At 45.1% G+C, this 13,044-nt stretch overlaps 1 protein-coding gene across 1 annotated transcript in view; it reads left to right on the top strand.

The window, feature by feature from the left end:
• LOC149359011 (suppressor of lurcher protein 1-like) overlaps positions 1-13,044 on the top strand; it is a 131,786-nt gene that overhangs the window by 33,560 nt on the left and 85,182 nt on the right. The window contains exons 2-3 of the mRNA XM_089568967.1: positions 6,671-6,763; positions 11,849-11,921. Coding sequence (XP_089425093.1) covers positions 6,725-6,763; positions 11,849-11,921 — 112 coding nt within the window. The 5' untranslated portion in view covers positions 6,671-6,724. The remainder of the gene's footprint in view (positions 1-6,670; positions 6,764-11,848; positions 11,922-13,044) is intronic.

Genomic DNA, 13,044 nt, shown 5'->3' with positions numbered 1-13,044 from the left:
AGTGTGGGTATGGACCCCAGTACGTCGCCCAGGCCTGTCGGAGAAGCTCCTGAGCCGCTACTTTGGACCGTACACAGTGTTGCGCCGTATCACGGATGTGACGTATGAAGTCCTCCCCGATGGCATTCTACCGAGTTCGCGCCGTCGACCTCAGCCTGAGGTCGTGCACGTACTGCGCATGAAGCCTTACTGTACACAGTAAGGGACGTAGCCTCTTCCGCGTGTTCTTTTTATTAGTGCCTGCAGCCGTTGAGCGGCATGTGACCGTTTGTTCACTTGCTTACTTCCTTCCGTTCACTCAATGTGCGCCCACGTTTTTGCTTTCTTTTTTTTGGGAGGGGGAATAATGCCGCCAGGTGTCCCCGGGCGGCGCCGCAAGGACGAAGAAGTGAGGAACGCGCGTGCTCTCGGAGCTGGGACTCTGCTTCTCTGTTGGCGGCTTGCGCCTAGCCTGTGTGATTAAGGACCCATCCGTGACAATATTTAATGATCTGAGTGGTTGCTTTCTTTCCTTCAGGAGTGTCAGTTAACATGTGGAGTTCAAATTCGGGATACAAATTAGCACATTTCGCCTTTTTGGGAGCAAATGTCCAACGTCGCAAAACAAGTGTTTTTGTCAGAAGTACAGTTACGCAAAGGTGCATTTCTTCTTGACGACCGTGAAATCGCTGATAGGCTTCTTTGGGAAAAAAAAAAACGGGCACGTTAGAGGTGTTTCATTTGGTAAGGGACTCATTATCCTCAGATGGCGCCTTACGCAGTAGTCGCATCGTAAGAAAAGACTGGCAATTCCGCCCATCTAGAAAAGATCCAAAAAGGTGCTCCGTGTCTGCCTTTATAATGCGCAGAAATTCTGGAAAACAACAATTTTCAACGAGAAGATGTTTATAAACGCCATTTTTTCCATATATCGTGAGATTCCGCTATGGTAACAAAATATATATTCGCGGTTCTGTCGTCGGCAGGATTGCATTTGCTTTTGCTATTAATATTTTTGTTATCGCCATAACATTTCCTCATTAGTTTTCTTTAGCAATCTTAAATACTCTATGCGAGCGATGAATCAACTTTAAATGAAAGATTTTGGTACGCATCGGAAGAAAGCACCATTACCTTCAATATTTACATGACATTGCCTTAGAATATTCCGCAGCTACCTCACAATTAAAACTGATGTCCCAGAATCCTGGACTTAAGTAAACATGATCAGACCAGTTATCCGTATTGAAGGTGATCAGCTTGTTACAGCCACTTACATTTTTGTCTTAAACAATATCTTGGGCCAGGTTAAGGTAAGTGGCAAAGTTGCGGATTTTTTCAGTGACTTCTTTTTTTCCTTTAAGACCGACAAGAAGAAACTTTTACATTCCTGAGTCTTTCACCCAAACTTTCGCCAGTCAGGCTTTTGAGATTGCTTCATCATGACTGATGGCCGAAAATCATACCTTTCTATTTAGTTATTATTCAGTTTTCTAAAACGTAATATTTTTCGCTATTGCATAGAATGAGGGCCTCTGAAGTCATTGGGAACCATTTTCCTGATGTGATTATTTTAATGACCATAGCTGACAAGTATGACTTACGGTGGCATCTCACTGCTTGTCTATGACAAGGGTGCTGCGTACTGCCAGAATTACTTCGCAAATGTTAGACCGAGCGCAACAGCAGTTGACCTTTTACACAGATTCTATCTGCATTCATATTCTTGCGACCTTTGGTTTCAGTGGGTTCGACCATAATGTCTTCACTTAATTCTCCTCATGAATAAGTCCAAATGTCTACCTTTAGTTTAAGCTGAATTCGCGTATAATCACTTCCTAAGTTTTCTATTTTTTGTTTGACTTATTCCGACTACTTCGCGTTCTTTTTGCTACTTGGCGATGCTGGACTAAGGCACTGTTATTAGAGCAAAGGAAAGCGCACGGTACATGAAGCATCGCTGATGAGCGCACAGGCTAAACATGCGTTTTCATGTAAATTTTACTTCAGCGAACGTACATTTCATCATTAGGGCCGGCACGCGCAGACGATGAAGCTCTTCCCACACGAGTAGCGGAAGAAAGGGCGATAAATAAGGAACAACAGAATACAGAAATAGAAAGATGAAGGGAAAGAAAAACAGGAAATGATTAAAGGACACGCGCTCCCTCCCACTTCTGCAATCTGGGTCATCAAAGACCACGCGGAAATTCGTTTCTTTTTTCCTTTTTTGCTTAGGCATTCTAATATTCGTGTCCTTGCAACGAAGCGGTACTTTCTAGGGAGCTCCGTTTTGTCCTTCTGAAAAGAATGGAGGCGTCTTCGGAGACTGTTCCTTGGCATCAAGAAAAGGCAAGATAATTTTTGCCCTTTCAGTAAAACCTGGGTAATGGCGCTGGCTTTTAGAATTATTTCTGGAGTTTCTTTTTTTTTATTTCCCCGAGGGTTACTCTCATTGCCTTTTCTCATTTTGGATTCCATTAAAACCGAAAACATCTTCGAAAACCGGAAGACAGAAGGAGCAATTTTACTGGTGTAAAAAAACTGCCGCTCTCGAGGCGCACAATACGAGCTCAAAGAACGGTGGGCTACAAACAGAGCTGTGATTTGAATTTCTTTTTCTAAAATAATGTCATTCCCCCCGTAGGAAAACAAAAGAGACGCAGAAGACACCAGCAAGTATACGCTTTACTTGGCTAGGCCTCGGCGACCAAGACTGCGCGATCGATGAGACCGAGAGGAGATTAGGGAGGCTTAATCACGACTTCAAACGCGGCGCACAGACACCAGACGTATCACGAACACCGAAAATGTCTGTCCAACGGGCGGAGGAGCTATTAGCGTGCTTATAGCACAATTTAGACTTCTAACGACACCGTTAGGTCACTGTTCCAAGCGCCCTTGCTGCCAGTCCTATCGGCAATAACCCATCAATTGCTAGGTAGCGCACTATAGTTATTTTTCACATTCTCGTATTTTACTTGCTGCCTTTTCTTGTTATAGCAATACTGCGCTGTTTAAGTTCCATCTGCCGTCTCCTACCCGGGAGCAGGTTTGAAAAAGTTCTCTGCATGTAATAATGCACGTTTCCTGAGCTATACCATGCGCCATTTGGCACTCGCCGTTGTCTGAGGCACGGGCGTTAGCCAATCACAGGCCGTTTTCGGCTCAAGGGGGTATTAGAAATCGAACCCTCTTTGGACGAAGCGGGATCCATCGTAGTACGCAACTCTTCACTATTCTAGGCAGGTCCAGTGCCGTCGGCCAAGGGAAACGATGACGCAGGTGTGGCGATATGGGGCGCGAAGCCGCTCTCGTCACGGGGATCGCCTCTCGTCGGCAGCAGGCCACTTTCCCCGTTTCCTGACCGAGCGTCTGTTTCTGATAGCTAGCGAACACGCTCCATTATTTGGTCTAGAGCGCAGCTGAAGGAGGCCGAAAATAATCGATAATGGCTGGCCGGGAATAGTAAACGGCCGGCCGCAAGTCGGCGAGAGGAGCTTCTTCTCTTCTAAGGCCGACGCAGCAAGTGTGGTAAGGTGTGTGTAGACGACCTGTGGAGGGAGTACGCGAGCAGAAACGAGGGCCTTTTCGCGGCTTGGTAGGCAGTCGTTTCTTCCCCGACGAACAGCGGCACGTGTTGCGGGCGACACGCCCGTTTATTTTCTGATGGGCCAGTAGGGTTACTTCGGTCTGTACTTCTTTCTCTCTCATTCTTTTTTTCTCTCCTCTGTACAGAAATGACACGTGTGCAGCTCACAAATCGAGTATTCAGCTTATCTTTACTATATGAGCATCGCAGGACGCGCCGTTGTATTTCCGGCATTGGTACATTGCAGCAGCATATAAACAGGAAGAGTCAAAAGGTCCTCGGCCAAACGGTCTCTTTTTCAACAGTATATAATGGCACTTAAGACGCCTATGCAGCTATAAAGGTTCAGAAGGGTGGGAACGATACGCCTCCTACCGATTCAGAGAGATTTGAAGGTTCGGGGGTGCCGTAAAAGACCTACTACACGCCTCAAAACTGGACGCTCTCTTTGTTAAGAAAACCAGCGCAGAAAACGATTAACTAAGGAAAGATAGACCGACACAGCGCCCAGATTCTGTGGCCTGGGAAGTTTTGACACACTCTGCACCGGTTTTCATGTATTTAACTTTGTCCCAGCTGCGTTTTCGCTTCATATTTAGGGACATGTAATTGCACATGCGCTACGAGGGACACGGCAGTGGAAGATTCCGGATCTATTTAGACCCTGTCGCATTGCTCAATGCGTGTTGACATCGCACAGCACAGCGTTGTTTTATGCACTTCGTGCCCAACGAAATTTAACCGCTGCTATCCGGATTCAATCCCGCGAGCTTGTGGTTAGATGCCGAATTCCACAGTGACTGCGACAGGTATGCGGAAAGCGCTTATCTTAAACTGCGTGTTCGGTTAACCTTTGCTAATAAAAGGCCACAATACAATCTGAATCTACAAATAATTTTTAATTTCGAAAAAGTTTGACACCGCGAAGTCATCCATTCCTTCGATGGGACTGCAGCTCTGTTGGTCTTGCAAGTTCAACTTTCTTGGACATCGTTTTTAATTCTGAGTGAACTGCGGAATATTGTAGGATGCTGGTAAGAACATGTTGATGGGAATGTGTAATCTTCCTATGTGTAGACATCTTATGCCTTTTAAGTTCGTCCTGTGCTCCTACCGTGTACTTAGGACAGCCATAGAAAACCGATGGGGTGCCTTTTCAACGATGAATGGCCGAAAACTGCAAGAACCTGGAGAGAGGACCAGTGGAGATGTTCATTTTTATGTTAAAATCTCACGATATTAAAAAAATTGCATCCTTAAAGGGCAACTGAAACAGTTTTAGAATTCTATGAGTTTAAGTTTGCCGAATATGAAGCCTGCAAAATCGTTTTGATCTAGGATTTGAAATGGTGGCGTCATCGCCAAATAAAGTCGTCGTCGGCGTTCAGCTTCTCTGAAGTGCACACGACGGGCAGAGGCCCCGATAATAACGTCACTTATGACGGCACTACGTTCCCAGCGAAGAAACCGTTATTACATGGAAGAAAACAGACGCCGTCGAAGGGGAAGCTCACGATGCATGTGCATCTGACGACGCACAGCAGCATGCAGGCGTAAGCAGCGGACATCTGAAATTTCGACAACAATGACGTCACTGCCAAGTTTCCTCGCACTCCATCATCGTAGTGCGGAGAAGCCTAAACATCGTCACAGTTTTAATCCGTGATTATGACACCATTTTAAATGCTAGTGCAAAAACACTTTTCAGGCTTTATTAGATGTTAGATTCGAATTCTTGAATAACCTCGAATTCTCAAAAAACCGTTTCAGCTTCCTTTTAAACAACTTGCGCTGGTTCAGAATTTGCAGGTATGCGCAAGCTTCTTCAAGTTTTCTTCTTCAAGTTCAAGTGTGCACTGGGTGTCTGTCTTTCATTGAGGCATAATTGAGCTGCAAGAGGAATCAGTAACTTGAACAATCCGCTGCGCTGTTATTAAATTTTATGCTCAATTCTTTATATAAGGTCACACAATACCATACACTTGCTCACCGCAGAAGCTTTACTGCTATAGGTCTCCAACCATTCCACAGCATCCTGACTGAAATAACTTAGAATGAGCAACACCCATGCTCTCAAATGTTCGCGCACAATGAAGAGTAGAGGGTGGTGGAATTTCTTTCAGAGCTCACTGCTATTGGCTTTCTGATCTTCGATGGAGCGGCCTTGAAACGACGATACATCGGCTGTGATTACCCCCGTCTTTAAGTAAACTAGCAGAAATGGCAAGGGCAAATGAGATGTCGCAGCAAAGCTGAAAGAACAACATTCGCTCCGTTCACCAAAAGGGAGCTCCGAGCGACGAAAAGTAGTCATTAGTTTTTCCTTTTTTCGTTCTAACATATCCCTTCCAATGAGCCGTCGTTTCTGGTTTTCAGACACAAATTTCATTGTGTGTTTTGCGCAAGAAGGGCGCTCATCTACCGCTTTTCTTGTAATTCAGGTCTTCACTGTTCGCAATTTTTATCGCTCATTGCCTTGACAAGTCCCTCCCCATCCTTAATTCTATTCTGTTTTTGAGACACGGCTTTGCTTTGGCGCTTTCCTTTTTTCTTTCTTTAGGTGACTTAAATCCTTTCCTGTCGTTTTCGAGCTGTTGGAGATCTGAAATATTGTTCGCGCTTCCTTGAAGCAGTTGGGAGGTGATCGCTCTCTTCCCTTGCAGCTGGTGGCAAAATTTATTTCCCAGCTAATGATGGCAAATTACTCTGCCTGAAGCTGACGACGTAGCACGAGTGGTGCACCTGTTATACAAGGAGAAAAATAATTGTAATCAGGCTATGGTTTTTTAAGACCAGAGTTTCAAAGGAATGGGCTTAGATAGATGCATTGAGAATGCAGTGAAGCGTATTGACGTGGGGCGCTTTTTATTCTTTTGTCTTCTTCGTTATCAATTTCATTTATCGATCTAGATTAACTTACACCACGCTAAAGCGCTAGCGTGTGAAGACAAAAAAAGAAACGGAGAAATCTCAGATTTCCTGCTTTCTGTGGAAGCATAGCCGACGAGAAAGCTTCTGTGTATTGAGAAATATGCCTGAAATGTCTTACAAAGGACGACCCACGGAACTAATGAGCCAACATGTCACTTCTCGTTCCAGTGTAGACCTTAAAGCTGGCACCATGATGTTGGCAGACCTGCATGCCTTGACTGGATGCTAGCTCATCTTCAAGGATGCTATCGCACAAAGCAGGTGAGTCTCCCACGACGTCATGCGGACACCTTTGCAGTGATGTAATCAAAAGCAAACAGCGGTTGCTCTCGTTCACAGAAGGAGAATTTCGTCCTTATTGTTGGGGAAGTCCCCAACCAGAACTACATCACGGAATCACAGCGCTTGCAGACGAGGACACAGAGATTACAAAAGCACAACGGCGTGTCCTCTCTCCATTCTAGTCTGCAAACAGTGTGACTGCATCATGTCTGGAAAAAACCAACTATCCCAGCAATATGTCCTGCGCTGCAGTACTCTATGCTTTGGGGAAAGGAACACGATGGGGTGGTGCTTTTCTGCAACCGGTTATAATCCTTCGTTTTCATTTAAGTTCAGAGCTGAAAGGACCCTAGGCGGCACTAGCGACAGCGCAGCGTGTTATCGAAAACACACTTCCCTCATCGTTAAGGCCTGTCAGGCTCTAAATGGCCTAGACACGCGAAGACTAGTAGCAGAGAATACACAATCGCTGTGGAGAAAGTAACAGAAGCAAAAAAAAAAACAATTTTTTTTTCAACGTAAGAAAACAACATATTTTTAACCATTGTATTTATTGCTAACGATACGTAGACTACTTCATCTTTGATGTAGACAACCGGGCGTATTTCTACGTGGATGCTGCGGGAGAGAGCCCTGCTGCAGTGAAGGAGGAAGGAAAAGGGGAAGTGTCTGTGTGTTGTGTGTGTGTGTGGGGGGGGGGGGGGGGGCGCAAGCTTCAGTCCGTAATAGACTTTAATCCAAGTGGCGCTTTACTGCAAATGTAGGTCTGCCGAATCCTGGCATAAATGTGCGACAGATGGTTTGCAGTCTCTCTGCTTGCACTTGAACCCGGCGTTGCTTCGTGTGCCGGGAACTGTCTGGGAACAAAATAACCTTTTTTTTGAATCATACGGAAGCCCAAACAACTTAGAATGTACTAATCTGCTAATAGCAATTAAATAAATAACTACGCCCACTGATAACTTCGGTGTTGCTAGCCACTGATAGCACGAATATCAGCCTAAGCAACCACTATATGTCCTGAAAGTTGATGTCAAAATATCGCAGTGGTAACAAAGATTAGCGTAGTTTCTTACGTTCGATGTTTCCCGTGCCATGGCCGCCATCTTTCTCCGAGCCGTGTAGCTCTTTTTCTACGCATTCTATTTAAATCTTAGTATTTAAACCTCGCTGTAGTAGCGCTGTTTACGAAGTGTAGTGTTTGACAAATGTAAATTTAATTTAGTTTTTTCTAATCCACCCTACAATCCGTACTTTTTCAACCTTCCCAGCCAAGTCTACAATCTAATTATTTATATTAGTCTTGCCTGAAAATGATGGAACGTCCCGCGTTAGCAAACTTCTCATTCCCACGTGCCCTTAATTATTACCCGACGCCTACACGGCCGGAAATCCCGCCTAGTTTAAATATAACACACGCGGTACAAGCGAGTCGATCAGTCGCCGCTATGTGTTAACGTCGCCTTTATTTGTTCTCAGCCAAATCCTTTCAGGCACGACTAATGATAAAACCTACGTTGCATCTCGTTGGCAGGCTCGCGCTCACACTCCCCTAAATTCGCATAAGATATGCGATGGAATCTTCTCTGTCGCCTTACGGCAATTTCCCGCGAGGGAGTAAAAGAAAAGCGTAAAAAAGAAAAGAGAGTCGCGAGCGCGCGTTCTCGCAAATTGAGCGCGTGAGGGGTTTCCTACCCCAGCGTTCATTCGCAAAGCTTATTTTTCTCCCTTCCACCAAAGATCTGGAAGAGGCGCTAAGATTTTATTTTTAAAAAGAAAGACACACAAGAGCGAACTCTTCATCGCTAATACCATGCAACATTGGAATAGCTACACGTGCCATCACTTAGTAATGGGCCCTAGCTACCAAGTTCTTCGCAGGAACGGCTCTGATTGATGGCTTTCAATAGTGTAGCACAGTTGGCTAGCGTGACTGACTTCTGCGTGGCCATCGGCCAATCAGAAGCCGTCATGGACTGCAATCACCGCTGGCGATTCGGCTCCTGATTGGCTAGCAGCAGCTCTGGCACTTTCAGCGCTGCACAGTATTAATGAAACGGCATATAGAGAGGGATTCCAGTTGTGAGCGGCAAACAACCACGCTTCTCACTTTGCCGCGCTTGCGGAAGGGGTTATGCTGGTTTAATTCTGGGGCTCGCGGACGTGATTTAACGGCGCTCGTCGGCGTCGTTTCCTTTGGAACTGCGTTCTCGGTTTCAGCCCTCTTTTTCTGTCTTGCTCTCTTGGTTCTTTTTTTTTTTTATCTCTGGTTTTCGAGACGAGGGCAAATCGAAATTCTTCCCGTTCGACGCCGCGCGTGCGCCAGCACTACTGCTTGTCTCGTCGTTCGTGATTCAGCCGCTTATGCGGGATTTGAAAAATGGAGCTGCCGACTGCGCATCCATACATCAGGAGAACTGCTGAATTCGCGCGATTGCGCCTCCGCTCAAGGAGTGTGTGACCCCTTCTTTCTTTATTGTTATTATTTTTCTCAATCCCCTCGATCTGGGTGTTTTATGCGCACCGGTATATAAGCAGGAAGGCTGAAAGAGAGCTGGATCAGTATTTATTCCTGAATTGAAACGAGCCCTTTGGCAAAGGTTTCTCCTTCGCTTGTTTAGCTCGCTAGTGTTCTGTAAGTTTTGGGCTCGCGTTACCTGACCGAGCATTCCTTAGAGCCCCGCAGATCTACAGAAAAGTTTAATGGTGCCTTTCAAGTCAGCGCACAATTTTGAGATGCCGGAGGTCTGACCAACGTAATATGGCTTTTTTATAGAGCGTTAAACTTCTCTTTATTCAGTTATTCCGCTTTTGTTCCTTGTCATAAATGACGACATCCGTTGCATTTTAGAGTTCCAAGTTGTTAGATTAAAAGGCTCCAGCGAATGTGGCGTTATATTCAGATTTGGCGGTAACTTTGAAGGCGCAAAAGTGAGAGTCGCAAAACTGAAATGTTTTTTTTTTTAAATTACTAAGCCTAGATCTGCCACAATCTGCAGCAAAAAAGAAAAGAAAAAGCAATACCCTTGCAGCGCGTGTTATATCTCAGCCAATTCGTAGCAGAAAATCAGAAGGAAGTTATCGGTTCAATTTTTGCCAAAGTACGACATGGTCTCTTCTAAAGTTCGTAATGCTTATAAGTTATCAAAGAAGAATAGGGTACGGTATGCTCTGGCGTGCGCAAAGTCCGCGAGGCGAAACTGGAATGTCAAGGAACCCTAATGGGTATGAATGCGGAGAGAACAATGAGCAACTACGAAAGAATTGCAGAGAAATGCTCTTCAAGAATTGCGGTTCAGTCTGGTTCGAGGGCACTCTTGAAAACTTCTGGTTTGCTGCATGCTCTCGTTGACTAGACTCTACATTATCGACTGCGCGACAGTCTGCTGAGCGTATGTCGTTGCCATTACTTTCTGTTATAGAATACTTGAATTAAATTGTTATCCTTACAGGGAAAGAAAAAAGGATAATATATGCATGGAGGTGACTGTCCAGATAAATACATAGCAGTACGGTACATGAAAAGAGGGCAGGCAGGTTAAGGAAATATTATGGCACTCACGGTCTCCAAACCCCGAAAAGGGATTGGTTGTTCCTAGCGATGAAATTCCCCAGTGTCTTTGTGGATCGCCTACTGTGCGTCGAGAAACAGCTCCTCTAGCCCACGCTAACCTAGAAAAGATCAACTGTGCTACATGCAGTTTAGTCATTTTGGTACTGACTACGTTGTAAAAAAAAAAAAAAAAATCTGTGCCACAAACAGAAACCATATTACTCTTTTAGAGGCTGCATGCAAAGGAACTTCGGCGCCACATATATTGGCCAAACAGGAAGATGCATCAACAAGCGACTCATGGAACATGAGAACACCAGAAAAAAAGACCCCCTGTCACACGTGGCGGTCCACTGCAGAAAGTGCAAATGTAAACACGAAAAAGATTACGAAAAAAGAAAATCAGAAGGAGACCCTCTCGCTAAAGGTGCATTCCGTTGCAAGAAATGAAAATGTACCCCCGACTATAAGAACACCAATATCGTGTTCCGCCATTGTGATAAGATGACGCGAGAAGTTATTGAAGCTTTTCGTATACGTGAGAAATTAGTTGCCCATCGGTCACCCTTTCCGAAGGGGAGATTGGGTATCTGGCGTCACATGTGGCATGAGTTGACTACGGTGGCGATTAATCTTTCCTAACTCTGTTTATATATTTGTGTGTTTTTTTCAATAAACCCAGTTGTTAGTCAGCGCCTGTTTCTCTTTACCCCTCAGTTTCCACGTCCCGTCTTTGTTGCGCTGTTTCAAAAATGAACTTTAGCCCCAGTTAGCCTCCCACGCGGACTAACATTTCGTCTTGAGAACTAAGGGGTGCAGTTGGTCCTAGTTTACAAATATTTCGCTCAGAATCCAGGCCAGCGCCCAGCTTCCGGTCCATGCGCTGGAGAGCTGGAATTTTTCTGGAGAGCCCCCCTACGGAGACTCCTTTTCTGACAGGAATGTCCACCTGATATGGCTCGCAGATTCACGAAAAGACATTATACAAGTTTGTGTGGATCGCAAAACGGAGTCTACGCTTTACGCAATACACTGAACTGTGGTATTCGCTCTATAGCGCCTTCGGTGAAAGTACTTGCCATGGTTATTAAGAACACCTGTCAATAAGTCTTCTTTCGTGGCGAAGTTTTACTTGCGCGTAGACCTTCGCTATGCAGATTGTTCTGATGTCTAAGCCGAGCACCCAAAACGTTATGTGGAAGTTAAGTGTGCCAGAATGAGGACGGTTAAGTCTCTCGCATACGACAGTGCCGTCTCTATCTGTTGATGTCTGATAAGCCAAGCGTGGTCATGTGTATTTTGTTTTCGTGTGAATGGCGCACAGTGCAGTTTACGCCGCAAATGGGAATAAATGTGATTTTCAGTGCCTCAATTTGCAGTGCAGAGTGCAGTCAGGGTGGCGGTGTAAACTGCAGCAGTATCTGTATATTTCTTTGATTGTGAAGTTACAAGGCATGCGTGCAAACTAACTATATTTCCTACGATTTCTTGCCCTTTTCTTGTCTTTACAGATGGCTGCATTGTTCCTGGTGCTTATAAGCGTGCATGTTTCCATTGTATTGGTCACCGAAGCAGTGAATCCAGGTAAGAGAGAGATGAACATATATTACGGAGTTTCTATTAGTTCCTAAGCTTAATGGATAGAAGAAGAAAGTTAATAATTTTAACAATATGGATGAGACGGATGCGGAAGAGAAAAAGATGGTTTCAGGTAGCACGCGGGGCGCTTTGAAACACGTATTGTCGCAAACAATAAAGAGCCATTTGAATTTGCTGCACCACGGGATTTTAATCAAATGGTGTGGAGCAGAGGCTTGCCACATGAGCCGTTCGCGACTGGTAGGGGCTCATGTGGTATTGGAACCCTTCGTGATAAACAGGGTAAAGCCAGAATAGTGTTCCTATCTGTTATCATATGAGAATGATTTAGTGAATGCTAGCTCGTCTATTATGGTAGCCAAAAGCGTATCTATAGTGAAGCAGAATAAACGTACCGTCAGTGGCCTCGCGCTATGTATAGCCTCGCATTCACTGCTTTTGGTCGTGTGTCTTCCTGTTGTCTCAATACTTGTCTCAATACCTGCGCATTAAATTTATTAAGTGTGTTTTCTGTTGTCTATTGTTTAGAATGCATTGTCACATTTTACGAAATGGAGAGACGGGGCGCACCTTTACTGCTTCCTTATGTCCGGAAAACAACCAATGATATGCAGTTGAACCGCATTATGACTGAGTCAAAGGGACGCCCTGATTTCTTCGCTAGCAGCCTTTGCTTTGTTACATCGATACGCGACTTGGAAGCGGCAGCGGAAGCGCAGTGGAAGCGGCAGCGGAACAGGTTTGCAACAGCCCAGAGACAGAGCGTTTCGACATTCTTCTCGCCAGATGGAAAAGTCTATACCGAGAACAACATAACTGCCTTTTAGTATTCCGTCGACGTGCGAGGCGGGAGCATTCAACACGCGCACCGAATGCTCACTAGGCCACCGAATCTACGAACACCAACCGAATATGTCAAACTTTCTAACGTGTTTGATGGCTTTCGGAGCCTGGAAAACGAATCATAGAGCAGTAATGTCGCATGTGACAAGGAGACATCTATTCAGAATATTTAGCTCCGTTTTGACTTTATCAAATTCGATACGGGCCGCTGTGAAAGAGTGCGAGCGCCAGCGATTTCGTCACCAGAACCCGCGTGAGTTGGCTT

This window comes from Amblyomma mixtum, chromosome 2 (assembly GCF_055824585.1).
Source record: "Amblyomma mixtum isolate Tamu chromosome 2, ASM5582458v1, whole genome shotgun sequence".
NCBI classification, from domain to species: Eukaryota; Metazoa; Arthropoda; class Arachnida; order Ixodida; family Ixodidae; genus Amblyomma; species Amblyomma mixtum.
This window is presented reverse-complemented; position numbering and strand designations above follow the sequence as displayed.